This window comes from Cantharellus anzutake (assembly GCF_015039405.1).
Source record: "Cantharellus anzutake strain C23 chromosome Unknown EI90scaffold_13, whole genome shotgun sequence".
NCBI lineage: Eukaryota > Fungi > Basidiomycota > Agaricomycetes > Cantharellales > Hydnaceae > Cantharellus > Cantharellus anzutake.
Genome location: NW_024066963.1, coordinates 79083 through 106201, shown reverse-complemented (window position 1 = coordinate 106201; position 27119 = coordinate 79083). Strand labels below are relative to the sequence as shown.

The window sequence follows — 27119 nt, the reverse complement described above, 5'->3', positions numbered from 1 at the left end:
TCCACACATCGGATTTGCATGAAAATTTGTGACTGCAAACAGTCAAGTTCAACTTGTACATATTCTAATTTTCAGCCAATTCCATCTGATAGTTGCAGAGATGGATGCCTATCGGCACCAGTGTCAGATTCATATGTAACCAATGGTTTATATTCTCGATACTATGGAGCAACACAACACAAAATAGGCATTGGAATGTGCAAACAGCTAGGCAGAGAGTGATAGAATGTTTGGATGCAGCTGAGTCAGAAATCGTTGATATGATTGAAATGATTGAAAGGGCACAAGCACTGAGGCAAGCCAAGTCCGATGAACTTGCTGCTAAGAAGGTGGAAAGAGGCCGGAAGAAGAAGGTTGCAGAGAAAGCCGCAGACCTAAGGAGTTCGAAGGCAGAGGCTTGGGAAGTTGCCAAGTTGGATAATGAAATGCTGCTTGAGAGGTGGGAGGTGTTGAAGGAAGAGTGCCACATTCATGGTGAGAAATTGCCGCTGAAACCACATGTTACCACACATGCTGGGGTGTGGGCATTGGTGTGTGGGGAAGAGCAAGGAGAGTCAGCAGAGGAGAGCTTTCTTGATGATCTAGAGCCCTCAAAATGCTCAAGCAATGAGGATGACGGCGAGGATGATGATAATAGTTGAGCGTTGCATTGTTGGGTCTTGCTTATTTTGGTATTCAAATCACGATCTCGCAAAAAATCCTTCTACATCCATCATTTCTTCATATTTTGTCTCCATGTTTGGGATATATTTACTTCGGTTACTAATCTACAAACTGTGCCAGTTTGGAACCCACCCGATGTACACTTCGTTGTTGAGGGCCATGGGAACGTTGAGGGAAAGTGCAAGTGCATTGAGTGGTCAATTACTGTAGTACCAATCCAAGTGTTTTGGCTAATTCTATTTTTTATGGATTAGTCTAAAAGTTTCTGGGAGTTGACTTACAGATAAACCGAGCCCTGTGCAGCTGTCCCTTTATTGAAATTTCTTAATTTGTCTAGGTGTAATTCTGTGTAGCGTTGTTTAATTTGGAATTTTAACTTGAATTAAATCTTCTACTTGGTGAAGTTTCAAAGATTCTACTCAGTTAATTGATTTGGATTGTGTCTGGAGTGTCCCTTGAGTTTGTTTTATTTTTGTCTTATTTTCTTGCTTGTTTTAACAGTAGCAAAATAACTGTTTTGTGTTTACACTTTGAAATCTGGAGTGTTAACCAGCTCTCCTGTTGAAATATCTACTTAATATTTCTCTCCTTAATTGCTGCCTTTTACTACAGTGGCAATCTTAACTGTATATCACTTTTTCGCACTGGAGTGACAACCAGAAATGCTTGAGAAAAATAATACTCTATTTTCTTACTTCTCTGAGGGGGCGAAAAGTTGCAGAAAGGGTCTCCCTTTTATACTCCTTGGGTCACCTTCCTTTTTCACGCTCTACCTCGTATTTACAGGATTTATTTACAGTGTATTTTTCTCAAAAATGAAATTTTCACGCTATAGTTCTACTGCGCTTTGCTGCACTGAACTGCAGCTCTACTGCAGTCAGACTGCGCCTAGAATCCTTATTGTCCTTCCTCGCCTAAGCTATTTTAATGGTTAATTAGAACTTGACTGTGCTGCATTTGTCACAGTTTCCTATTTCAAATTCCTCATATTTACCATTAAATTTGCTATGACTCGGTGATTCTGAATTCAAACTTCGCATTACTATGCGTACGGCTGCACTGAGACCTTCAGCTGATTTATTCCATTTTTATTCAGCGACATTTAGTTAAAATGAGACTTGAAATGGTAAATGAGTGAATTATTCAGGTTTAAAACCGAAAGAAAAAGTTGCTAGTAGTCAAGAATTACTCAAACGAATGTATTATAGCTCTCCACTTCATTAGAATATCGTTCCCTAAAATTCCTGCCATGGTCCATCGTAGTTTAGTGGTTTTCATGGATTTCGTTCATCTTCCCTGATTCCCCTTTGGATTATCACATCCCAATCCTCCATATGTATTGTTCGTTGTTATAGTAGGTCGTCCTCGAAGATATCATATTTCTATGTATTTTATTTAGGGCTCTGGACCTCTTTAAGCTGTCTTCCCGCACATTTTCAGGTTTCTAACTTCATGTCTTTGTATCTCATTCATTTCTGGATGGTTTTTCACGTTCTTGGTATCATAAATTTTCATTTATTCCCACCTTTCCAATGGTACTAAGGTTGTGTTCTATTTCCTGGTATTCGTCGAGTTAGCAAAAGTTCACGCACACATTCAGTAATCACGTGCATCGTTCCCGTAGTCATTTGTATGCAGGCGCCATTTCTGTTTAATTGTTCAGGATTTTATGGTATGTGCAGGTGTTTGTATCCTTCATATGGGCTTCTGTGATTTATTTCAGATTTTTCCCTCATGATCTAAAGTTGTTTTGCACTTTCCGTGCTTTGTTTTGGCCGGGCTCTTCCTTATTTGGACAGAAATTGGTCTTCGTGATCTGCCGAAGTGCAGATCTCGGTTCCAATGGCCGGTTCCCTTCGCATTGCCACCCTCACATGTCATTAAACATGATGCTGTCAGGGATCAGCAACAACCCTGGACCCTATGCCGGCTGCACATATGCGTGTGGGAAGTATGCCGGTAATTCCTGTCTACTCCGCTTACCTAAGCCCCGGTGACCCGGATCATCTCCGGCATTGTTCTGGAACATTCTATGATCACGTGATTCTATCGGCAATCCATTTGGTTTCCTTATTGCCGGACTCTACATGTATATAGCTGACCCTAAGATGGGGACATCCCTTTCCCCCGGCTTTAATCACAACTAGGTTATCGGAGCATCTTGTGTGAGCATGCGCATCCCCTGACAGATGCGGATTTCTATATTCCCGTCATTGGTATAACTTCACAACGGCTGGACCGTTTGGGCTGAAAATTTGCATAACTATAGTTCCCTATTTTTCATAATTTCCGTGTAAATTTCGTTGTATGTTTTAATTATGGATCCTTCGTAAACATCGTCTTTTCCCTGAGTCCGGACTTTTGATGTCGCTATTCCCATTATTGGATATCTCATTAATGCGTGATCCTTTTATTATGAAAATTTGGGTGGATTAAGATTAGATCCCTTCCTTTCTAATGGGCTATCAAGCTCGTCTCGGTCGTTACTGGTTGTTCTTCGTACTTGCTTTTTAAATGTTGTCCTCATTGTCCAGGAGTTTTAGTCATATCTCCGTCGTTTATGGGTAGTTTTCCCTGTAATTACTTTCATTGGGTCCGTTTGGGGGACATCTACATTTCCTATTATAAACACAACTTTGAATTTTGCATTAGCTCCTGAGGAATCCTTGTTCCATGGTACTTCCATCCTCAGCTACATGTGCAGACGTGGGAAAGTAGTTTCCGTGGAGGTTCTCTGGCTGTTTTTATAGTCAAATCTTGTCGATTGTCCTAATTCTTGGTTTAATATTTGCTATAAATTCCCCCGAGAATTCTGTCTCGTTGATGCTAAGCTTGATGTTAGAATGGGGCGGAAACGGACGACTCCGGAGTGGAATTGGAGACTTAGCATGGAGGGACCTTGGCCTCAGCGACTCAAGCGGAGTGCTGTGCCATTGCTGTTTGTCCATTTGGTCCTTAATTTCACAGTAGGTGAGCAGGAAGTCTCTAGGGGGCATTTCAGGTCGATTTCGGACTAAACCAAAATGAGTATGTACAAGCGCCGATATATATAATGGAAGGGGCAAAAGCACAAGGAAACAAAGGGTAACCGAATCGGGACGAAGACGTCCGAACGGGAACAAAGGGTAGACGGAGCGGATAGGTACCGAAGGTCATAAGGCAGGACCTGTGATACATCCGAAAGGAGGTAGGGAGGGCGAGGCCCAGAGGGGCAGGAGGATGAGGGGAAGTGGGGATGATGACTAACTGGCTAGAATAGAAAGAAGCAGTAGTCCAAATAGGGATGAAGGGAAAACGCGAGAAATACATTACAGGCGGCGAGAGTGCCGAAGGCGGTCCGCAAAGCTCGGGGGTTGCGGAGCTTACGGAGGTTACGGAGGCGGGGTTGAAAGTCCGAGGAATATTGGCAATGGTGTTTACGTAGTATGAGGTCACCAATGCAATGGACTAAGACCGAGGTGGAGTCAAAGTCCGAGGTAGGGACTATGACAGAGGCTCGGAGTAAGGTACAAGCGGTGTCCGAGTGCGAAGTACGGAACAGCGGTGGAAGGTCGTAACTTGGCGGAAGGGTGGCGGAGGAGTAACGGAGGGAGGAGAGAGGGGACAGGTAAGGGGAGAAGGGGTGGCGGAAAGGAGAGTAGTCAGGTCCGAAGGTGAGTATCGGAGCGGACGGGGGAAGTGTAGGGGGATGACGGGAGGGTGGAGGTGTTGTGAAGGGGGAGCGGAGTAGTAGGAAGGGTGGCGAGTGGGGCGATGTTCGGTCCGAGATGAGTATCGGAGCGGACGGAGATAGGGTCGGAGAGGTAAGGGGGAGGTGTGTTTGCCAAGACCGAAGGTGAGTATCGGAACGGCAACGGTAGGTTATGACTCCGGAGGTGAAGAGGGTGGAGGTCCGGAAGTCGGGTTGGGGTCAGGTATGCACGGATATGACACTTGAAGTATTTTTGCTAATTTTCTTTCTTCCATTTTATTGTATGTAGTTGTAATAATTTGTAAAATCTCGTCAAAATTCATTAAAATTCAGTTCCTTCTATTTTCTCATATCTACTTATCGTATGGGGTTTTGTGATTTATCTGGCATATTTCCATAATGGGTTTCCATAGTGTGACCGTTATTTCTCCTACACCAGAGTCAGACTGAAGGTGGTGTCAGAGCCGGAGGTGGGATAACCTCTTGGGAGTCAGCAAGGAGAAGGTGATGGAAGGGAAGTAGGGCTCCGGAGTCAGTTTCAGAGTTCCGGGAGCCCGGAGTGGAGGTTGGGATTGCATGGATATGACACAGACCCCCTTGTTTGATGCGAAATTCCGCATCTCAAAAGATGCGGGAAAATACCCTGCAAACAGACCACTCTCAACAAAGAGAATGCTGATGGCTCATATAAAAATAGCAGGCGTAAAAGCCTACATGCTATTTGACAGTGGAGCCGAAATGGATGCTATATCACCAAACTTTGTCCATGCAGTCCATATCCCAATTCTCCAATTGGAGAACCCAGTCGTCCTTCAAATGGGGATGAAAGGAACAAGATCACAGATCCTGTTTGGAACAAACATGGACATTGTGTCATATCCATCCATGGCCATCATCTTCCACTACCTCCGATCCTTCTTCACTAACCTCAGAGCTCCTGTATTCCGCAATCACCTCCACCTCCCTCGATGGTCACCCCCCCTATATTACCTATGCCTCCCTAAGTACAGAGCCCCAAAGGCCTCCAGACAGCTCTGATGTCCACTGGTGCACTCCTGGCCCTGCTGGGCAATTCCCTTGCTTTCCCTGCAAGTCTACCTTCGGGCCTATCCCTCCTTTCCATTTCTGGGTTAATGCCTGCCATTCCGCTAACCCTGTAACCCAACTTGTTGGTAATATTCAATCAGCTAATGTTTAACTCCGTTAGCTCCGCTCTGCTCACCCCCACCATTCACAGGCCTGCCCTTGCTGTAACTATACATATATATACTTAACTTGTACATAGGTTATACCTCAGTGATAAAATTGACTAGAGTTGATCCCCCTTTACTTCTCATAAGTAAATTAGGGCATGGATGTGTAACTTGGCACAGCGCTCCTGGTCTGAGTTGCTGAGGCCGAAGCCCTCTGCCATGGAGACAACTCCTTCATCTCGATCCAGTCTCTAACACATTGAGATCAATGGCCATGTAGAAAAACACTACTTTGATGTAATTAACATCAATAGATACGATGCCATATTTGATGCCCCCTGGTTAGACAAAAACCAGGTAAGTTTAGACTTCCAGTCCACAAAGTGAGAACAGTGAACAAGGGCAACATAGATACCCTTGGAGTCAGTGAAGACCATGTGATGAGATCACATGGATGGAAAACTCGAGCAAGAGCTCTAGATCAACCAAAAAAGAAGCCCCCCTGACAGGGAGGTGGGATTAAAACATACCTCAGGGTAATCAAAAGAAAGTACCCTGAAGGTGGCCCAATCCTAGTCCAGAAGGACTAGAACTTCCAGACATACCACATCTGGAAGGTCTCTCCATGAACAACCCCGAGTTCAAAATACTCAGGGAGTGGTGGAGAGAGAAATTCAAAACCATAATGGTGCCAGTGCCATTAGAAATGCCTCCCTTGAGGGAGGTGAACCATCAATCCTGTTAAATGATCCAAACAAGAAAGTTCAGGAAAACACCCCAAGATGTCCAGCAGCACTGCAGGAAGCACTAGCGACCAAAATAGATCGCTATGTAAAAGCAGGATGGTGGTATCCCGCAAGCAGCGAGCAAGTGTCATATCCATCCACGGCCATCATCTTCCACTACCTCTGATCCCTCCGGACTACCTCTGCTCCTTCTTCACTAACCTCGGAGCTCCCATATTCCGCAATCACCTATGCCTCCCTAAGTACGGAGCCCTGAAGGCTTCCAGACAGCTCCAACATCCGCTAGCGCACTCCTGCCTCCACTGGGCAATTCACTCACTTGCCCTGCAAGCCCACCTTTGTGTTAGAACTGGGTGAGGGCAGACGATTCCAGAGGGGAACCAGAGACTTAGCAAGGAGGGACCTTGGCCTCAGTGACTCAAGTGGAGCGCTGTGCCATTGCTGTTTGTCCATTTGGTCCTTAATTTCATAGGCGGCGAGCAGGAAGTCTCTAGGGGGCATTTCAGGTCGATTTTAGACTAAAGGCCTAAAATGAGTATGTACAAGCGCCAATATATATAATGGAGAGGGCGAAAGCACAAGGAAACAAAGGGGGTCCAGATCGGAACGAAGGTGTCCAAATGGGAACAAAGGGATGACAGAAGCAGAGTGGTACCGAAGGTCATAGGGCTGAACCTGTGGTACATCCAAAAGGAGGTAAGGAGGGTGAAGCCCAGAGGGGCAGGAGGATGAGGGGAAGTGGGGATGATGACTAACTGGCTAGAATGGGAAGAAGCAGCAGTCCAAATAGGGATGAGGGGAAAACGCAAAAGATACATTACAAGCGGCAAAAGTGCCGAAGATGATCCGTGGAGCTTGGAGGTTGCGGAGCTTACGGAGGTTACAGAGGCGGGGTTGAAAGTCCGAGGAATATTGGCAATGGTGTTTACGTAGTATGAGGTCACCAATGCAATGGACTAAAGCCGAGGTGGAGTCAAAGTCCGAGGTAGGAACTATGACGGAGTCTCAGAGCAAAGGTACGAGCGGTGTCCAAGTATGAAGTATGGAACAGTGGCGGAAGGCCGTAACTTGGTGGAAGGTCGGCAGAAGAGGGCCAGAGGGAAGAGAGAGGAGAGAGGAAAGGGGCGAGGAGTGGAGGAGAGGAAAGGTGTCAGGTCCGAAGGTGGGTGTTGGAGCGGACGGGAGAAGGGTAGGAGAGTGACGGAAGGGTGGAGGTGTTGTGAGGAGGAAGAGGAGGAGTGGGAGGAGGGTGGCGAGAGGTGTGGTGTTCGGTCTGAGGTGAGTATCGGAGCGGTGTAGGAGAAATAACGGTCACACTATGGAAACCCATTATGGAAATATGCCAGATAAATCACAAAACCTCATATGACAAGTAGATATAAGAAAACAGAAGGACACGAATTTTTACAAATTATTCTGACTATACGCGATAAATCGAAAGAAAGAAAAATAGCAAAAATACTTCAAGCTTACCATCAACGAGACGGAATTCCCGGGGGAATTTATAGCAAATATTAAAACAAGAATTAGGACAATCGACCAAGATTTGACTATAAAAACAATCAGAGAACCTCCACGGAAACTACTTTCCCATGTCTGCACACGTAGCCAAGGATGGAAGTACCACGGAACAAGGATTCCTCAGGAACTAATGCAAAATTCAAAGTCGTGTTTATAATAGGAAATGTAGATGTCCCCAAACGGACCCAATGAGAGTAATTACAGGGGAAACTACCCATAAACGACGGAGATATGACTAAAACTCCGGCAAAACGAGGACAATATCTAAAAGGCAAGCGCGAAAATTAGCCAGTAACGACCGAGACAAGCTTGATAGGCCATTAGAAAGGAAGGAATCTAATCTTAATCCTCCCAAATTTTCATAATAAAAGGATCATGCGTTAATGAGATATCCAATAACGGGAATAGCGACATCAAAAGTCCAAGCTCAGGGAAAAGACGATGTTTGCGTAGGATCCATAATTAAAACATACAACGAAATTTACACGGAAATTATTCAAAATGGGGAACTATAGTTATGCAAATTTTCAGCCCAAACGGTCCAGCCGTTGTGAAGTTATACCCATGACGGGAATATAGAAATCCGCATCATGTGTAATGACACGTGAGGGTGGCGATGTGCAGGGAACCGGCCATCGGAACCGAGATCCGCACTTCGGCAGATCGTGAAGACCAATTTCCGTCCAAATAAGGAAGAGCCCGGTCAAAACAAAGCATGGAAAGTGCAAAACAACCTTAGATCATGAGGGAAAAATCTGAAATAAATCACAGAAGCCCATATGAAGGAAATAAAAACCCATGCATATCATAAATTATATTATAATTAAGGTAACTCTCTGGGACAAAGCGGTGCGCCCTAGGCATTAGACAAAGACCACGCACAACCCCTATACCCATCTGCATTACAAAGATCATTTTAAAGATCTAACAGTGGTGATGGGTCGTATCCGAGGCCGTTTCGGGGTATAATAGCTCTCCGCCCATCTGGAGAAAAGGAATTAGCATTCAATATTCATTCTTGCGACAACGGGGAGTAAGGGGAGATGAATCACTTACCGAAAAGTTGAGGATTTCCTGTCGTCTGGCTTGCAGGAGCTGTCCATTCTGACAGAGTTCTCGAGTTCTGGCGAACCAGGCCGGACGAGGAAACATGTTCGTCCGAGGGGCGAGTGGGTGGGTTTGTTAAATGTGCAATGTCCCGAAGGACACTGGAATAGTAAGGGACGGGATAGGGAGCGGCATCAAAGACGGGACCTAGCATCGTTTCCGTCACATCTCGGTGACGGGGCGTGATGTCGCGTTTACGTTGTCGTCGACGATGGAAAATGAATGTTGCTATGAGAGCTACTGTAATAACCACCAAACATCCTACAGTGCCGCCGACTATCGACCCCACATTAGTGGAAGTCGATTTTGACGATCTATTTTGGGTTGGACTTGCAGTTCGCGAAGATGTCCGAGCGGCAGTTGTGGAAGCGATGAAAGGGGTACTGGGGTCAAGGGAGGATCCCCATACTTCGACGTAGTCAATGGAGAGACTAGCGCTATTGATGTTGTTAGCGATAGTGAGAAGGGTTGGAGATAGATGGTCGCCCAGCCCAAGGAAGTAACACAATAATTGCTGTATCGCGTCGTCGCTGAACAAGCCCGCGTTGCCGTTCATAGTCTGGAGCACTGGGTCGACTATCGTCTTGTTTATACCACACGCATAACTTCCGTGGCTGGGTCCAACTTTTCCGTAGACAGCAACGGCATCAGCTGTGGATGGAACAACAATGGAGGTTCGAGCATAGTTCGTGTTTGTTGATGAAATCGTATCGTCATATGACCCATTGTCAAAGGTACCAATATCCCAGAGAAATTGACTGGGGAGGTACTCGAACATGAGCACACTGCCGTTTGCATCAAACCGGCTTGAATCATCGACCAGTAACGACGTTGAATAGTCTGCAATGATAGCCTCCCATATGATATAGTCAATATCGAAATAGTGGTCAGAGCCCCCGTTTGTGACGCTCAGGGAGTGCAGTTCAGGTGCAAGGTCTGTTCGCCCAAATAAAACATTTTGAAACGTGTCAATGGGGCTATAACCACTGTATTCGCTGACTGCACCATCCAAATTCACGAAATAGTTTCCATGATTCTGGCGCTTTGCACCATAAACCCAAATCCCGGTCCTTTAAAAATAAAAGTTGCCGTTGCGTTTATAACATTCGTCATCACTCCGGTCCCGTTGTGGTACCGGTCCACGGACGGATCGGTTGAAGGTACCAGTTGCCAGCCACTCGACACATAATGTATGAGCGAGTTGGGGGCATCGACTGTGAAGTTGAGCTTCATAGAACAAGGCACAGGCAAAGGTGGTAGAGGGAGCCTGAGGATAGTTGGTGCAAAGCGAGGGCCTCAGCTGCAAAGCCATTGAATGCGCGAGGTGATTGTCTATACTAATAAAGGCTGGTAACCTGCCTAAGGTGATTGATGGCAACAGCATCGGAGCTTAAGTACATAGTCCATCAGGAAAATCTTCGACTTCTCGTCTTCCGTCAGCCTAAGTCGGGGAACACCGAAACTCCCACGGATTAAATGGTTAAATGAACTCGTGCTCGATGGTGAGTAGAAACCTGCCTGTCGATGGTGGTGCGTCCGGTTCGACTAGCGGTCGTGGGCGCAGGGCCTTCGGCCTTTTATTGTGCACACAGAGTTCTCTCAAGACTCCCCTATTCCCAAGTGCATTTGTATGACAGGCTATGGGCACCCCATGGACTGGTTCGATATGGTGTGGCACCCGATCATCCAGAAGTGAAGGCGCGTAATCTCGCTCATTAAAATGAGCACGGGAAGCGATTGATCCTCAACCAAACGCACCTCGACCGCATAATTTTAGAATTGCACGCATAAATTTGATGAGACAGCTCTAGACCCTCGATTCAAGTTCTTTGGAAATGTTTCTTTGTCTGCACCCCTACCTATGAAGCAAAACGTCTCGCTTCCTCTGTCGTCTCTTTTTCCTTACTACACCCACATACTTCTCTCACATGGTGCATCTCGGCCACTTCCATTAGAGAACATGGATCCCTCTCATACCATCACCGCGCTACGTTTCGTCCACTGGTATACCGGACATCCTAGCACATATCATCTCCCTTCACCTCCACTGTCAAATGTGAAGCACATTACTCTTGTCGGCCATGGAAACGTATCACTGGACATCGCTCGCCTTTTACTCACTGACTCGTCGCTGCTGTCCTCACTTGACATTTCGGCGCATGTCCTTGAAGAGTTGCACAAATCGACCGTTGAACATGTCAACATCGTGTCTAGGCGCGGCCCCGCTCAGGTGGCCTTCACCGCAAAAGAATTGCGTGAGCTTCTCAATTTGCCGAACGCTTCCATGGTACCCATTATTCCCGAGACATTCTCCCCCCTTACACTTGTACCTACATCGTCTTCTGCCGTGGAAATAACAAATAACGGCCCCAAATCCGCCACACCAATCATCCCTGGGTTGACGAGACAACAGACACGGATTTTAGACCTTCTCAAGAAGGGGTCCAAAATGGCGTTTGGATCTACGCTAAAAACTTTCTCCTTCCAGTTTTTCCGCACACCACATTCGTCATCATCTTCCTCGGGGACAATAACCTACAATCTGAATATGCTGGACCAGGACGGAAAAGCGAGATGGACTGGTGACAGGGAGACACAGAACACGGATCTCGTCGTTCCCAGTCTAGGCTACCGCTCGGATCCTCTGGTTCCATCCCCAACGCCAATAACACCAACACCAAATGGTGCAGAAACGGGGGTTGTTGATGGATGGTACGATTCCACGCTGGGGAGGGTACGAAACGTCTCTGGACGCGTGCATGCCTTCGTTCCGTCGTCTTCGCCAGACCAGAGCCATCGGCTCTGTCGCATAAAGAACGTCTATGCGTCCGGGTGGGCAGCAAATGGCGCAAAGGGGGTGCTTGCTAGTACCATGTATGATGCGTATGCCGTTTCAGACCTTCTAGTGAGCGATCATCTGTCCCAACAGAACGAACTAGCATCCGAAGAGTCCATCGCTCCCAGCATCAATCTCTTGCAGGGTGATCAGGATCTGGGGACGAATCTGGCAACTGGTTTACCTGCATTCTTGAATGAGGCTTCGAAAGGAGCCGGGAAGAGGGTCGTTAGCTACCCAGAATGGAAAATGATCGACGAAGAGGAGCGGCGGAGGGGACAACAGATGGGGAAGGAGAAGGAGCGGATGTCTTGGGAAGAAGTGAACACTTTCCTATCATAAAAAGCAAGAATCGGGTGGCTTTCTTGCTTATATTTCGCCATCCTAGTCCAGTGATGGGAAGTCGCCTTGGCAGCTATACCGCATCCCCATTTTGACGTTAAGGCCGAGGAGATTGTTGCACTCCAGACGCAAGGGGGTTTTTGGGCGTCCATCCATCATCAATCCCTTGGTCGCAGTCATCATCCCACCCAGCTCAGCTCAGCTCACCCGCAAGGAAAAAAAATCCATTGTCTTATTAAAAACACTAAATTACAATTTTGTTTCTCTCTTCCAAAACTACCAAAAAAAAAATATACCAGTGGTGCTACAAAAACTTCCACACAAAGTAAAACAACAAATATAATCTATGAAGTGAGAGCTTTTGATCGCTGAGCGGTTAACATTTTCCTTAAGTCCGAGGCTTTTCCTCCACCTGTGCCCAGTGTAGCCGTTAACGGTAAAGTAGACCCAGTGCTAGCGTTGGGGATAGCCCCATCCACGATACTCCGCATTCCGACAAATGACGTTTTCCGGGTTGGTACCTGGGTACCACCAGTGACCGATTCCAGTTCCCTTGTGTCGTATTCAAATTCGTCTGACACTGGCGGTGAGGTCACTCGAGAAGGGAGGGGGCGACGCCGACCCGATTTCTTGGCGTGAAGTTGGGGAAGGTGTCCATCCGGCTTGTAAGGAAGAGATGCAGATAGTGCGGCAGTAGGGGTTGTGGGTAAGGGTGTGATAACTGAAGAGGGGGTCGTTTTAGGTGACCGGTTCACCTTTCTGTCCGAGATTTGAAACTCATGATTCGGGTTAGACGTCGCGCGCGATCGCGAGGAGTCAGTATCCAATTTTTCTCTTGTCTTTGTCAGAGTAGGAGGCCCAGTGATTGGGGGTGTGATTTTGGAAGGAATGGTAGTTTTAGATGACTTGGCCGCTTTCCCATCGGAGATTTGAAGCCCATAATTTAGTGATGTAGGATTAGATGTCGCGGGTAGGTGCGGTAAGTCGGTGTCCGAACTCGTTTTCTTCAGTGGTAGATAAAGGTCTATACACACCCCTTCGCGGCGAGATGATGTGGAAGGTAGTTGGAGGTTTTCGAGTAACATTGATGGCGAAGGGGAGTTGGAACGATGAAGGTCCCGAGTCTGTTTGGGAGGCACCGCGTCCCCTGGGGGGATGGATTCAGTGATGTGTCTTGGCCAGATATTCTGATATTCGGCATTGTGGGTCTGCGCCCAATGGAGTGAGGAGGGCGCCCCAGTCCAGGAGGCGAAGTCAAGGAATCCGATCTAGAACGGCTTAACAGGGAGGGGCGATTCACATCTCTCAGCTCAGAAGGAACATTCTGTACAGTACTCGATTCATTATTATTCTTCACAAGCGTAGCGTTCACAAAGCCATGATCTGGTAAAGAAATATGAGATACAAACACGCTTAAGTGGCGGCGTGCCCACCTATTGGGGAAGCTCTTCCGGCCGAAGAGCCGGGAGGCGCGTCCGGGGACCTCTTCAGCGAGCTCTTTAGAGGTCTCGGACACTGGTGAGGTTTTTCGACCATAGGATTCTTGTTTGTCGTCACGCTAGTATGATTCAACGGTGCAGTATGCGGCCGTTGCAGTGCGGGCACGGTTTTTGAAGGGTGGACGGGAAATTTTACAATGCTGGTGGGTGGCATGGGGAAACTATCAAGGGTGGAGAATTCGTTCAGTGCTTTGACAGATGGCTGACTGAGTCCTTGCGTTCCAGCTGTTCGAGAGAAGATGAGTGGGACTCGATCTGGTCCACGTGCTGCTTCTGGAAGAGCTTCATACGACCTGGAGCGACTTATCGGAGGCCGTGGGTTGCTGATCGTACTCTTGAGAGTTGGCTGCATTACCCCAGCTCCAGCGTCCCCACTGGGGGCACGCCAAGCACTAGGCGCAGTAGAAGGCCGTTCAATGGTGCTATGGAGTGAACGACGACTCAGGGATGGTTGTTGCGGGGATATGTCCACCACTGCGTTGAGATGTTCCAGCGGAGTCTGGCTGACCTCCGAAGGTGGAGGCTCTTGAATTGGCAGCTCGAAACGTTTGGAGGTGCCGTAGAAGGGAAGGGCCTTTTTCCAGACAGAGGTCTTGGACGGTTTCTTTTCCCTGACGGATGCACTGGCTGCTGCACTGGTTCCGTCTGGCAAGGAAGACGAGGGAGTTCCAGTGATAAGGACGACATGGGACGGTGAGTTATCCTCAACGGTCGGAAAGGGAAAGAGTTCGATAGGACCACTAGGTCGCCTCTTGACGAGCCTTCTACGACTATTGCTTGGCTTCAAGGACGGTGCATTGCTTGGAGTGGAGGAAATATCGCTGGTAGAGCTGCCCTGGGAATGTTGAACAGTGAAATAGCTCATCAATCTTCGCGCAGCTATCATGAACTGCGAAAAAAGCTTCGGTTGCCAGCCAGTTCAGCCGTTATACAAGTCTTCATTCCGACGACCCGAATTAGCGTGGAGAGTTGTAGGCAGTTAAAAAATTGCAAAAAAAAAGAAACTATCAACTCACTGAAATAACCGAGGACGAAGGAGCGTTTGTTCAAGGTCGGGACCAAGATGGACCCGCCTGGTTGGTGAGCGAAAGGAATCGACGAACGACAGTGAAAACAAAGACAAGGGAGGTGAACAGCAAAAATTGCAGTTAGTGATGCGATTGCATGTCATGGAGACGAGCTGCTATTTAGCGCATTCAGGAGATACAATCAGGACTTTTGTCAATGAACAAGTACTTGGGATAATTTTCACACCGTGATCGTCGCCGCACGTCGCCATAGAGAAAATCTGGGCTCTCCCATGTCCCTAATTCAAAGAGAGTCATTTACGGGTCGCAAACGTGCACGTGCCTACTCCAGGTTCGTCGAGCGTGTGAGTTCGCTTTATCACAATCGGTTCGGGTTACTGGATTTGTCCAACCCAACACCAGAACTGTTTTCGCCAGTTGTCGGTGTAGTACGGCATATGCCGAGGGGCATGGACACCTGTATCATATCATCATCGGACGAGGTGCTAACATCAGAACTTATTATTATGGACTAAGTACATTGGCAAGGCCAGGACAGATAAGGTTAGTGCCCGTCGATCACAAGCATGCACATAAAAAATAAACGCACTCTTGTCTGAAAAGCCGAAGAGGACGCCACAAGACCAATAAAAACTCGGTTTCGATTTCTTGGGGGTGCACAACAATTTAGCGCCTTTCGACAAGCAGGTTCGTTCTATTCAGTCAGACGTGAGACACGTAGTACGCATCACAACCCCCCGGATCAACAAAGAGTTTGCGGTCAATTGATAAATCGAATCTCCAAGACGAAACCCGTTCTCGCCAGGAATGTGATCGGTCAGGTCTTTGATGAATATAAACCCCCGGATATGAACATGAGATTTCGTTGATGGATAGGTGGGTAAGCTAGAGAGAGATTCAACCGGAGATCACAAAGCAAGGCTGTACTTCCACAAGACACAGGTCGTTGTGGTTCAAATGTGAGTATATGCTCCCGGGTGCGACTCCGAAAAACCTCGCATATGAAATAAGTAATGGAGGAACGCCAAAGAACAGGGGCCGCTCGCGGGACCTAAAAGAATATTAACGAAACGTACATTTTTCTGATTTATTCGGTAAGTAACAGGTCGATGAAGCGGCCATCTCATGAACATCAAGAGGGGGTGCAAGTTGTTCCGCTCGTGATAGGAATCCATGAGAAACGTTAGGTGACCCATTACGAAGAGAGAGCCCCTGAATTCTCGGGGTGAGGTGATTAGCTAGGTATTGGGCCACATATTGTGCTAATATACTTAACAGCATGTGTGACGTGGGTGTTGAGGCTCAGATAATATTACCTCCAGCCACCTTAGGGTTGGAGGATTGTTTGTCCTTGGACGCGTGGACGATTAACCCCTGGAACGATAGACCATGTATGGGTGTGCATTCATCGGCGAAGGCTCTCGAGATGAACATGCGAAATCATGGCGGGGCCTGGCGCTTCAACGCTGCCACGTCATGATTTCAAAAAAATTACATCTCCCTTGCACGCGCGCCTCATACTCCTTTCATTTATTGTCCGCCAATAATAAGTATCCCCCTTGGCTTTAGGTCGATGCTCGACCCTGCGAACCTAAACAAGCAAGAAAGCACCTGCTTTGGATATATCCAGATGATTATAACCTTCCGCAGGCCCAGGCATCCGAGAAGCGCTGCTGAGCCACGGCGACTGCTTCGTGTCAATATCACTGACGTTTGCAACTAGCCCGGCCTGGGCGCGCCGGCAGGAACACACACATCGATCATGTTTTTTTTTTCAATCAATTTATACGTGAGGCACTAGAACGGCCTGAAGATTGCTTGTCTAAATGGTGGATAATGACCCAGGCCTTTGAGCGCTGCCGAATTGGGTCCTTTAACAATACTATGGAGTGTTGTCTTCAGATTTAGAGGATGCTAAGACGGCTGAGAAACCTCCTGTCATTGTTAGACGTGACCTGAAGTGTCATCCTGTACACGAGATTTCAGAAAGATAGTCTGATATCGGCGCACGGCCAGAGACTCGAGGGAGGGGCCAGATTTATTATTATTTTTTTTTTGGGTGGAACCTTCGGTAGCTTTCGCGGGTAGTGTGGAGTGTAGGTTTGTGGGGAAGGGCGAACCTTCCCGGGGATCGTCTATAAGCTTGCCTGGGTTACGAGTGAAATTACTACCACGATCGCATAGGCGCGCCACATGTCCGACGTGCACGTCAATAATATCCGCTCTCCCGGGGGGTCCGGTATAGGCAGGGTACTATACTCATAGGTGACATGACCTGCCTAGCAGGTATAAGAAGGTCCAGTATACCCTAAACCCCCGGGCCTCTTATGCCAATCCCCTTGGGGCGGCACGCTTCATTCATTTAGGATAGTACCGCTCCACGATGCATGTATGTGCGCACGTAAGACTAACTTTTCTGGGATAGCTCTGTTTCGGTGCATGGCTTTTCCTGTTGGTTGCCAAGGTTCCTGCCTTGGCTTAATTACTAGTTTTTTTTTTTTTTTTTTTTTTTTTTTCCATTCAGCGCGCGCGCTGCTGCGAGGCCGGGGGGGGGAGGGTATTCAAGGCATTCATTCATTCGGGGGAGATATATTGCTGCGCTTCTAGCTGTGGGTTTCGCCCCTTGGGCCCCTCCTAGTATATATTCTCAACTTCCATACGTATAGTACATATTTGCCATATTTAAATGCATGTTTGTGCATTTCGGATCCGGATCCTGAAGAACTTTGTCGCGCCCCATTTCATCCCATCATCAAGGGGGCGGCTTGGCCCATATTTTACTTACGTGGGAGGGGTGGGCTAAATTTCCCATATTGTCCGGGCCGGCGGGGTTGTTCTTTTTCGCTCCCCCCTTCCCGACCCACCAAGAACTTGAGAGGGCCTTATTGCATGCAGGCCGGCAATATATATGGGACAAATAAATGTGGGTCCAATATACATATCGACTCTATGCATGGACCCTGCTTGCATCTCGAGCGAGCGCTTTGCTTTTTGGTTCTTCGCCAAGCTCGGGATTTTTGATCTTCCAGCTGGCCAGTACATGCCGTCGATCTTTGTGGGCGCTACTTCCCACATTGCACAAGAAGTTTCACATTACATTAGCTCCGGGTTGTTGTTCCTCGATCTTGGTTTAGCACCTTAATTAATACTTCCGTCGTGCCATCTCTCATTATGGCCATGCGCCATGACACAAACAATGCAAAAAATCCCAGAAAAACCGTAATGAATTATGTAAAAAAGAAAAAAAAAAAGACCCGAAAAAAAAAACAAACAAACAAACAAACAAACAAACACAAATTAGGATGACCGTGTCCATCATCACTACGTTAACCAAAAGATTTTCAATGCATGACGTTCATTCGTGTCGCTGTCGATCGAGCAACCACGTAGGATGCAAGAGATTCATAGTGTACATCGCAAGGACGACCATCGTACCATCAAGGACGTTGAAATACAACTCGGTGGAGATGATCCTTCCTGTCCAACCGTCGTTGAGCTGTTCCATAAAATCAACAACATGAAAAAGTATATTTGCAAGGAGCCACACGACGTGCGCGCACGCACCTCTATCGTTCGGTAGATGGATCGAATGAACAAGAATAGGGTGCTAAGGATGAGTCCGTATAGCTGTAGTTTCACCTTTTGATGGAATCCTCCATTGGGTCGCTTTGGTTCTTGACCATCTTCGACGATGCCTGGTTCTAGGCTGGGCGCGCTTACCGACGATGCCAGCGGGTTATGAGTCGTATAACGCCAGAGGAATTCAGCTGCTAGGGCGGTGTAAAATATAATGGCAACTGGAGAAGAAAAAAAAAAACAATGCCAAATCAGAAAGAATGGAAAAGGGGGGAATGACTGATATATAATGTATTACCAAGTTGAAGGATGATACCGCCTTCCATGATGTGGGCACCATGTGAAGCGGCAGCATCCGTTGAGGCTGCCGATGCCATACCCCCACCAACGGCTTGTATGACCAGCGAAATGACGTCTATCACAATGAAGAGAGTTGCATCTATATAAGATCATATTAAAGGGGATGAATGATGAAGACGACGAGAGGGGGGGGGGGGGAGGACACGTACAGAGCTTGGGTGAGAGGCGGCTGTACTGAGTTCCATATACTTTCACGATGGCACCGAAAATGAGGAAATTCGCAGCGCTCAGGAACGTAGGCCTATTTTTTTTTTTTTGAGGGAATGTCGTGAGATCACGGAAACAGGATCTCTGAGAGAGAGAGAGAGCCATCATTACGTACGATATGATGGTAGTTGATATTTGGATCTTGAACGGAGAGTCAGCGGGAGGGTTGATCGAACTCCATAAGCGACCGCTCCATCCGATCAGCTCCCCAACGCCACACAAGACCACGGTTGCGATCAGATACCAGTGACGGCCCAAGACGCTTTGTACACAGTGAATAACTGGAAGAAGAATGGTTCTCAGTCCCCGTTATGAGAGGGAAAACCATAATATTGTATTTTTCCATACCAGTGGAGATACCGAAAAGGACGAGCATCAAGATACAGATCCACTCTGTGGGACCAGCATTGCGTCTCCCGTCGGGAAGGGAGTAATTGTAAGGGCTGGTGTGATTAGGGTCAGGATCGACGTGGGTCATTGTGATGAACTTCTTTTGCGCTGTGAGTGGATCGTAAGACTCGTTCGATGAGTTAGGGGGGGAGGACATGGGTCATTTTTAGAGGGCCTTTTTTTATAAGTGAAGTCAACGGGAAAAGCAGTGTGACGGTTTGGCGAGGTCGCAATTTGAAAATTTGGAACTGTTTTTTGCGGCGCAGCTCAATTATCGGTTGCGTGCGTGCGAGGACTAAAAGTCCGCATGGATGAAAAGGGACACATCAAGCCACCCGAGAACGGAGATATGTATAGAATCCATCCAATTCTCGCAAGTGTACGATGGATCGTACGAGTCGCGAACCAAAATAAACTGCGTGCGAGGTTGCCCCTGCAAAAAAAAAAAATGTGCGGCGCCTATGTAATTCGGCGGAGTCACTCCCAGTCCCCCCACAAAAGGGGGTTCCTCGGGAGCTGCCCTGAGAGTCCACAGCCATGCAGAAAGCACTGGTTTTCAGTCGACCATGACGAGATCTCGAGGTGCGCTTGAGTACAAAGGGTGACTTTTAGGCGCGAGATGCATTGCATGCATGCATGGCTTCTCGATTTCTTTTACTCAATGGTCCCTGGATTGCCAAGTATTTTCAGATGCAGTGCAGTAGTGTTCCGACCGCCAGCAGTTTGCGATTGCGATTTGTCGATCTTCGGGAAGGTGCATGGGCAACCCAAACCCAAACCCGATTCCCATTCGGGTCCTCAAGTATAATACTCAAAGACTTGAGAGAGCGAGTAGTTATATAAACAGATACGGGAATGCATCCGGTGGCGGCCCCCATAGAATCTTTGATCTTAGATGAAGATGTCATAGCAAAGAACCCTGAAAGCTATGGGTTCAGAGCAATAATAGCGACTCAAAAAGGCGCCCATCAAAAACCAACACGTCCGCTTATGTAATTGGGACTTCCGAGCGGATATCGGAATTATCAAGCTGCGCGAGAGGAATGGTTGTTCAAGTGACTCTGCTGCGGGTTCGGAAGGTGAAGCGCCCAAAAAATGAGTTGAAATTGTCAATGACCAATTTGGTTTCACGCCTCGTTGAAACGGCAAGTACCGTTGAATTGAAATCCATCTGTTTTTCGCCACAAGCAAAGATTTCTGACAATGGTAGAGTGTCCCGCACCTCTGGCTTGGGGCAATTAGGGTTGACCAACTTTTGTTTTGTTTTCGTTCTTCTTCAAAACACAGAAAATCTCTGTTCTTCAACATGACCCATCAGTCTTCGCTCCTTCTCAAGTTGGGGTCCCTAACCCGGTCTCTAGAAACCTGAGCTCACACATGCATCCCTTTGCAAAAGCCAGGGAACGAAGTCGTGCTTTGGTCGCTTCCAAGTTGGAGCGTATGTTTGCGAAACCGTTCATGGCGAGCTTGGAAGGCCATTCGGACACTGTGAATGCGATCGCGAGAAAACCTGATAGTTTGGCTGCAATTGCCAGTGCAGGCGCCGATGGAGGTACTTACTATTCATCTCATTATTGATTGTGATCATTTCTCTTTTTTTTCTTAACGCGATTTTCTAAAATAGAGATAATACTGCACGACTTACCGCAACGGCGGCACCTGATGCGACTTCCTCATGCACATGAACGTAGCATAACCGGGATCTGTTTCGCTGGGCCGGACCGGCTACTCAGCTGTGGAGCAGACCAATTAGTGAAGCTTTGGGATTTGAAAGTCACCACAGACGGTGACGATGCGCTTGTCCTGGACGAGGAGACAGGCGAAGGCATTAACATAGTAAGCTTTTTTTGGTTTCTTGTTTTTTGGTTTTGGGGGGGAGGGGGAGGGGATCGTTCTACTCCTTATCTCTTACAATGAGCAACGATGATACCGATATGAACGGAATTGTGATACTTTTAGGCGCAGAAAAAGCCCTTGTCACTCTATCATGGAAAAGCTGCATTCAAGTTGCGTTTCTGTATTATAAGGAATCCCTCGGTACACGCACTGAACACTTCTTTTTTATTTTATTTTTTATAGCGCGATTGATCATCATCGAGCCTCTCCTTTATTCGCTACAGGCTCCAACGTTGTCCAAGTTTGGGACGAGAACAAGTAAGGCAGAGGCTTCCATTCACTGGGACCGCCTCTCATCAGTCTTTTTTTTTTTTTATTTTTTTATTTAAATTCACCATCCCCCCTCCCCCCGAATTACATAGAACCTCTGCCATCTCGAACATCACCTTTGCGTCCTCCAACGAAACCGTGATCTCTTTAAAGTTCAACTTGACCGAACAATCCGTCCTTGCCACCACGGGAACGGATAGAACTTTTACTCTCTATGATATTCGAACGGGGAAAGCAGAACGAAGATTAGTCTTTGAGGTGGGTTCTCCCTTTAAAAAAAATTCAAATTAAATTAATGAACGGGTCGTTGATGTTGTACCCCATGCTCCTTCTAGCTGAGAGCGAACGCACTGTCCTGGTCACCTATGATGCCTACAGTTGTCCTACTCGCCTCAGAAGATCACACCCTCTCAACCTTCGATATTCGTAAACTGAGCACCGCGACGCAGGTGTATAAGGGTCATGTGGCTCCCGTCATGAGCTGCGATTGGAGTCCGACCGGAACCGAGTTCGTGTCGGGTGGATGGGATAGAACGGTTCGTGTGTGGACGGAAGGGAAAGGGAGTGGTAGCGAACCTTATTTCACCAAGCGAATGCAGAGGTACGCCCTTCCAATTCAACACATTTTAAACGTGTTTTCTGTGCTGATTCCTTCCCCCGTGTTCCTTTTTTTTTTTTTGAACAGAGTGTTCTCAACAATTTTCAGTGGAGATGCTCGTTATGTTTTATCGGGTTCGGATGAAGGGAACATACGTCTATGGAAGGCACACCCTTCTGAAAAGCTCGGTATACTAACGGGAAAGGAGCAGTCCACTCGTGATTACAGAACACAACTACGAGAGAAATGGAAATATGATCCTGACGTTTCTAGGATTGAGAGGTACGGTCGTCACATTTCCACACATGAAACCTCCCCTTCCCCTTCCCCTTCCCCTCCTCCCCCACCAACCATTGCGATTGAAAAACATTCTAATTATTCGATTGCTCTTTTTTCAGGAAACGTTTTTTACCGAGAGCCATCCATCAGACTCGGAAACTTCATACGACAATGACACGAGCCCGTCAAACCAAAGAGGACAATCGTCGGATACACTCGAGGTTGGGAGAAACGAAACCAAAACCCGAAAAATCCAAGGTCATCATCGCCGAGCAATCGTAATCAATGCATTACATATTTCAGTACCCTTACCATATACACGCTGTACCATACCACGGAGCGGAGTTTTACCCCTTTGTTTTTTTTTTTGCTAGCTTGGTAACCAATATTATGTGTTTTATGTGTTGTGTCCTTTCTTCCTCCCGATTTGCGACGGATACATGCATACATACCTTCACATATCAACAATATTGTTCTTGTTCTTGTTGCACTGTTGCAGACAATATTGAACACAATATTAATGTTGCCAATCAAATATATTGCATGTGGTTGTGCACGGGCGGATTTAAGTAAGTAGTTATGTAGTTGGCCGGTTACGTTGACGCTGACTTGGACAGCGCAAGCACAATATTGCATCTTATAATAATTTGTTCCCGCTCCGTTCATAGAACTATTTCGCAAGCGAATCATGCCGGGTAAGCACCGTTGCAGATGGATGAAACCTTGAGCGTAAAGCACGCCACCAGTATTGTTTGTTCGAACTGGGCTTATATAGGCAGCTAATATAGGGCAGCCTCTACCGTATATATATGCGAAGGGAATTAACTGCGCCCCCCCCCAACAATTAACAGATAATTAAGCAAACCGTAAAGCTGTGACCGCAAAGCTATCAATGCTTCTTCAGATCCTGTGCAGGGCGTCAACGACTGATCGAGTTGAGGGTGATGGAGTAATCGACAGAAAATACGCATTTAGGTTTAGGGGCAGAGGAATAAGTAGCCGCTTTACATAACATGTTGCCCAAAGAAAAGTTGCACTATGCTAACTCGGGAAAGTGTGCGAGAACGGGCATGTCGTACTGATCGATCGCGCCAATATCTACTTCATTTTGATGGATGCTTACGATTGTCCGATCTCCCAACATATTGGTTTGGATTGGGGTGGCTAATATGAATGAAGGGGATCATTGCCTAAATTATGAGATGTCCCAACCAATGCTCCCTAAGCTACCTAGAATCATGGGCGGTTCAGTCCGAAAAAAATTAAAGTTCATGTTGGCCCCCACGAAGTGTCAACTACATAAGTCATGAGGAATACCCGTCCAGCATTTGTCTTGCATCACGTCTGCGCTCTAAGGGTGTAGAGGACTGTGTACGGCACCGTACAGCATTCAAGATCGTCGCTTCCCAATCCTTGAACCACTCTCCTTCCTTGGCACCGAGCGTCTTGGTGACAGATCGCCATCCGAAACTTTCCGCGCCTACAGTCACATCTACACGGGGTGCCGAAGGATCATCTTGCCGTTTCAATGCGTAGGCGGCTCCACACATATCCCAGTAACCCCCTCCCCTCTGGCTGAATCGTCGCCAAAGCCATATAAAGGGGTAGATCAAAAGGCACCAAAGAACAACTACGATCCACACTGTAGAAAGAGCGCGTGAAAGGCGGTTGTCCGGTCGAATGTTGATTTTATTCCTTGTGGTCTCGAACTCTACGTTCAGGTTGCCAATGTAGTTTGTTGATCGGATTAAGTCACAGATAGCTATGGAAAATGTCAATATTTATCCTGAAAAGAATAGATGGAAATCCCCCGCCTTCCTTGAGCGTTCCTAACTCCCATCCATACACAACCTGTTGAAGAAAGGTCAGGTTTCAAGAAGGGGTTATCCGAACAGACCGCACCTTTGTAAAGGTGAAATCTTTTAAAACCATCTCGCTGGAGCAGTAATCATCTGCCCAGGCCCTGACAGTCAGCCTCGACAGCATTGATCCCTGCCTCTCCCCATCAACAAGTTGCTCTTCTGGCGCAAACTGTACTGCCCAGGGGGCTCGCCCTTGCTCTTCAAGAGCTTTTCTTAATCTCTCCGCGCTCTTCCTTTCTCGGCGCGCAGCTTTCCGCCACATAAGGTTGTGCTCGTCTCGAGACTCCTCATCGTCAAGTCTGATCCGTCTGTTCGGAGTGAAGATGTCTTTACATTTATCCCAGAATGAGAGGAGCGGTGGGACTTCGTGAGGGGAGAGGAAGACTGGAATGTTTTCAACTTCTTGATACATTCTTCCACGGTATGCTGGTTCCGAGTCCGCCAAAGTGAAAATTTCAGGGTTTCCGGCGGTGACCAGAAAATGAGTAAGATCGATATAAAAGTCAAAATCAACAACAGTTACGGTCTCTGCTTCTGGAGAAGGGTTAGAACATCGACATGATATGGTGGCAAGGGTGTTTACCTTGGCTAGCGCGCCGACGGTCGCTGGAACCATCTGAACGGTAAATCGTTCTTACACGTTCTTCGCTATGGGACCCGCAGCAATGTAGACGAAAGCGTGGAGGCTCAAGATGATTTAGTAAGAAACGATACAGAGCCTCTCCATCTTTGTTGAGATGCGGATCATGGGAGACAATGTCACCACTGCCCGAGGTTATGGCTTCCGCCACGTATTCGGAAAAAGGTGGCGGACTCGCACCGGTGCCAATGTTTCCATCGAGCCTAGGTGACTGCGGATATGCGGCGGGTGCAGATTCGACATCCGTCGCCACCTCCACCCGACTGTTCGGTGCCGAGACTGAGTCCGAAAGTGGTGTCCCGGAATCCCAAGCTTGCGGGACAGGTCCTGCAGTAACTTCCTCAAAGGGCGGGGGAGGTTCAAGAGACACACTACGGGCTCGCTCAGGTGCATTATTCATTACTCCATCCTTGATCATGTCAGTGGTTGATTGGACGTCAGGCTGCGCCGATGCGACACGTGACCATACGGTTACATCCGCCAAATCTCTAGTCAAGGCTCTCAATTCTTCATTTTTCTTCCTTCCACGCCACACAACCTGTGCCATAACCTGCCACTCGCCGCTTCCCCAACTCCTCTCACCTGTTTCCTTCTCCGTTCCCCCTTGACCTTCCCGTTTTCCGCATGGCTAACGGTGAGTAACAACTACGTACGCTCGTGCCTTGATTCTAAATGCGTTGCGAATCGTCGTTTCTAGAAGCCGAGACTCACACTATGCCCACCAGCACTGGTGAAGCCCTTACTCTCCGTGCTCTTGTCACCACGAAGGAGGCTGGAGTTATCATTGGAAAAGCTGGTAAACATGTTGCCGACCTCAGAGAGCAAACTGGGGTCAAAGCTGGTGTGTCTAAGGTTGTCCCTGGCGTACATGAGCGTGTGCTCAGCGTCAGCGGGACTGTCGAAGGCATTGCGAAGGTGTGCATTTCTATCACTTACGTACTTAACTCGTTCCTAACTACCCGACTGTCCATCATTTTTTTTCTCTCACATCTAGGCCTATACACTCATTGTTCGCCAGTTACTGGATCCCGAAGTTTCCTCCAATGTCACCGGCACGGCAGGTCCGGCCCCAACTAACACTTCCCTCCGCCTCCTTATCTCTCACAACCTGATGGGGACGATAATTGGACGTCAAGGTCTGAAGATCAAGGCCATCCAAGATGCGTCTGGCGCCCGCATGACCGCTTCCAAAGAAATGCTTCCACAGTCTACAGAACGTGTCGTTGAGGTCCATGGTACAGCGGAAGGGATCGGTCGCGCTGTAGAGGAGATTGCCAGATCATTGCTGGAAGATTGGGAGCGTGGCTTGGGTACCGTTTTCTATCACCCAGGAGTCGAGGGTGTGAAAGACACGAGACGCACCCATGGGATCAGTGAAAAGAGGCGTTCTGCACCCAACGGTGCTCCCGGGAAATCTGGTCTTCCTGACTCAGCTGGACCTGGTAGTTCTTCGCCGCCGTCTTCACCCCCACCAGATGCAAACGGTGCGACTCAATCGAGCCTCCGTACTCAAAATATCTCCATTCCCTCTGATATGGTTGGTTGTATAATCGGACGTCAAGGATCCAAAATCACCGAAATCCGACGGCTCTCCGGTTCCAAGATCTCGATCGCTAAGACTCCACATGATGAGACTGGCGAGCGCATGTTCACTATTATTGGCACCCCCGAGGCCAATGAGAAAGCGCTTTTCCTGTTGTACAATCAGTTGGAAAGCGAGAAGGAACGTAGGGTAGGCAGAGAGAATGCTGCCGCCGCCGCCGCCTCACCGGGTGGTGTTGGGACGGAATAAATCTCCGTCACTCCAGATTTCATCTTCCTAACTCCTCTTCCATTGTCTGATTGCTTGCGTGTGGGACCCTCTTGCGTCTATTTGTCGGCGCCATTTCCTGGGCCCTCGTCCTGCTTCACGTCCGTAATCGCACAGAAAAGCTACATGGTCATTCCCTGGAATAGCTGATTCTGTTTACCCTCAGTCGCCCTACATATCCAAAAGTGTTGACCCTTGCTCTTGCGAATGCCCTTTGATCTGACTCCCATTATCTCTTCCGTGCCATTTTCTTTGGCGTTGCGGACCATTTTTGCCATCCTCCCTTCTACTTCTCCGAAAATCCTGCCTCAACCCATTGCTTCCCCAGTTATCCCAACCCTTCGCCTCTTCTACTGTCACTTTCAATGAAGCCCCAACTCGGCATATCCTTTATTCGTTCTTGTTCGTGTTCCTCACTCGTCATCCAAAGATAAGATTTCCAAATGCTTTCTGTTCCTTGTCCATTATCGGATTGCATTTGAAATTGCTGGGACGCAAGCTTCCCTGTACAACCGGACTGCTCAGGCACAGATTACCATTCAAGTGCCAGAAAATATTCAATTGTGCCTTTACAATAATTTGAACATGAAATGAAGTAGTAATTG

At 47.6% G+C, this 27119-nt stretch overlaps 8 protein-coding genes across 8 annotated transcripts; 4 read left to right on the top strand and 4 right to left on the bottom strand.

Annotated features, from left to right (window-relative positions):
• Positions 1 to 212: 212 nt before the first annotated feature.
• EI90DRAFT_3287873 (uncharacterized protein) lies at positions 213 to 641 on the top strand (the record flags this gene model as incomplete). The annotated part of the gene is made up of 1 exon (XM_039067079.1): positions 213 to 641. The coding sequence occupies exon 1, from the start codon at positions 261 to 263 to the stop codon at positions 639 to 641; it is 381 nt and encodes a 126-aa protein (XP_038918539.1). The 5' UTR covers positions 213 to 260.
• Positions 642 to 8498: 7857 nt separating this feature from the next.
• Positions 8499 to 10154, bottom strand: EI90DRAFT_3047885 (uncharacterized protein; the record flags this gene model as incomplete). Its single annotated transcript, XM_039059584.1, has 3 exons — positions 8499 to 8798; positions 8871 to 9991; positions 10057 to 10154. 3 exons carry the CDS (start codon positions 10152 to 10154, stop codon positions 8731 to 8733), a joined length of 1287 nt encoding a protein of 428 aa, XP_038918538.1. The 3' UTR covers positions 8499 to 8730.
• A 291-nt stretch (positions 10155 to 10445) lies between these two features.
• Positions 10446 to 12371, top strand: EI90DRAFT_3280061 (uncharacterized protein; the record flags this gene model as incomplete). The annotated part of the gene is made up of 2 exons (XM_039066727.1): positions 10446 to 10619; positions 10699 to 12371. 2 exons carry the CDS (start codon positions 10446 to 10448, stop codon positions 12097 to 12099), a joined length of 1575 nt encoding a protein of 524 aa, XP_038918537.1. The 3' UTR covers positions 12100 to 12371.
• A 977-nt stretch (positions 12372 to 13348) lies between these two features.
• EI90DRAFT_316299 (uncharacterized protein) lies at positions 13349 to 14600 on the bottom strand. The gene has a single exon (XM_039066283.1). It carries the CDS (start codon positions 14482 to 14484, stop codon positions 13513 to 13515), a length of 972 nt encoding a protein of 323 aa, XP_038918536.1. The 5' UTR covers positions 14485 to 14600; the 3' UTR covers positions 13349 to 13512.
• Positions 14601 to 17981: 3381 nt separating this feature from the next.
• Positions 17982 to 19247, bottom strand: EI90DRAFT_2913117 (RTA1 like protein-domain-containing protein; the record flags this gene model as incomplete). Its single annotated transcript, XM_039054488.1, has 6 exons — positions 17982 to 18122; positions 18191 to 18423; positions 18501 to 18641; positions 18712 to 18803; positions 18885 to 19050; positions 19118 to 19247. The coding sequence occupies 6 exons, from the start codon at positions 19245 to 19247 to the stop codon at positions 17982 to 17984; spliced, it is 903 nt and encodes a 300-aa protein (XP_038918535.1).
• Positions 19248 to 20313: 1066 nt separating this feature from the next.
• On the top strand, positions 20314 to 22740 carry EI90DRAFT_2969638 (uncharacterized protein). The gene is made up of 9 exons (XM_039055662.1): positions 20314 to 20365; positions 20447 to 20711; positions 20784 to 20995; positions 21119 to 21165; positions 21239 to 21313; positions 21418 to 21583; positions 21661 to 21926; positions 22011 to 22205; positions 22322 to 22740. The coding sequence occupies exons 1-9, from the start codon at positions 20363 to 20365 to the stop codon at positions 22482 to 22484; spliced, it is 1392 nt and encodes a 463-aa protein (XP_038918534.1). The 5' UTR covers positions 20314 to 20362; the 3' UTR covers positions 22485 to 22740.
• A 766-nt stretch (positions 22741 to 23506) lies between these two features.
• Positions 23507 to 25166, bottom strand: EI90DRAFT_2969636 (uncharacterized protein; the record flags this gene model as incomplete). Its single annotated transcript, XM_039055661.1, has 4 exons — positions 24648 to 25166; positions 24105 to 24598; positions 23959 to 24053; positions 23507 to 23897 (listed from the first exon to the last, which is right to left on the bottom strand). The coding sequence occupies exons 1-4, from the start codon at positions 25120 to 25122 to the stop codon at positions 23507 to 23509; spliced, it is 1455 nt and encodes a 484-aa protein (XP_038918533.1). The 5' UTR covers positions 25123 to 25166.
• A 252-nt stretch (positions 25167 to 25418) lies between these two features.
• On the top strand, positions 25419 to 26496 carry EI90DRAFT_2913681 (cytoplasmic protein; the record flags this gene model as incomplete). Its single annotated transcript, XM_039054508.1, has 2 exons — positions 25419 to 25619; positions 25699 to 26496. 2 exons carry the CDS (start codon positions 25419 to 25421, stop codon positions 26494 to 26496), a joined length of 999 nt encoding a protein of 332 aa, XP_038918532.1.
• Between the last annotated feature and the right edge of the window lie 623 nt (positions 26497 to 27119).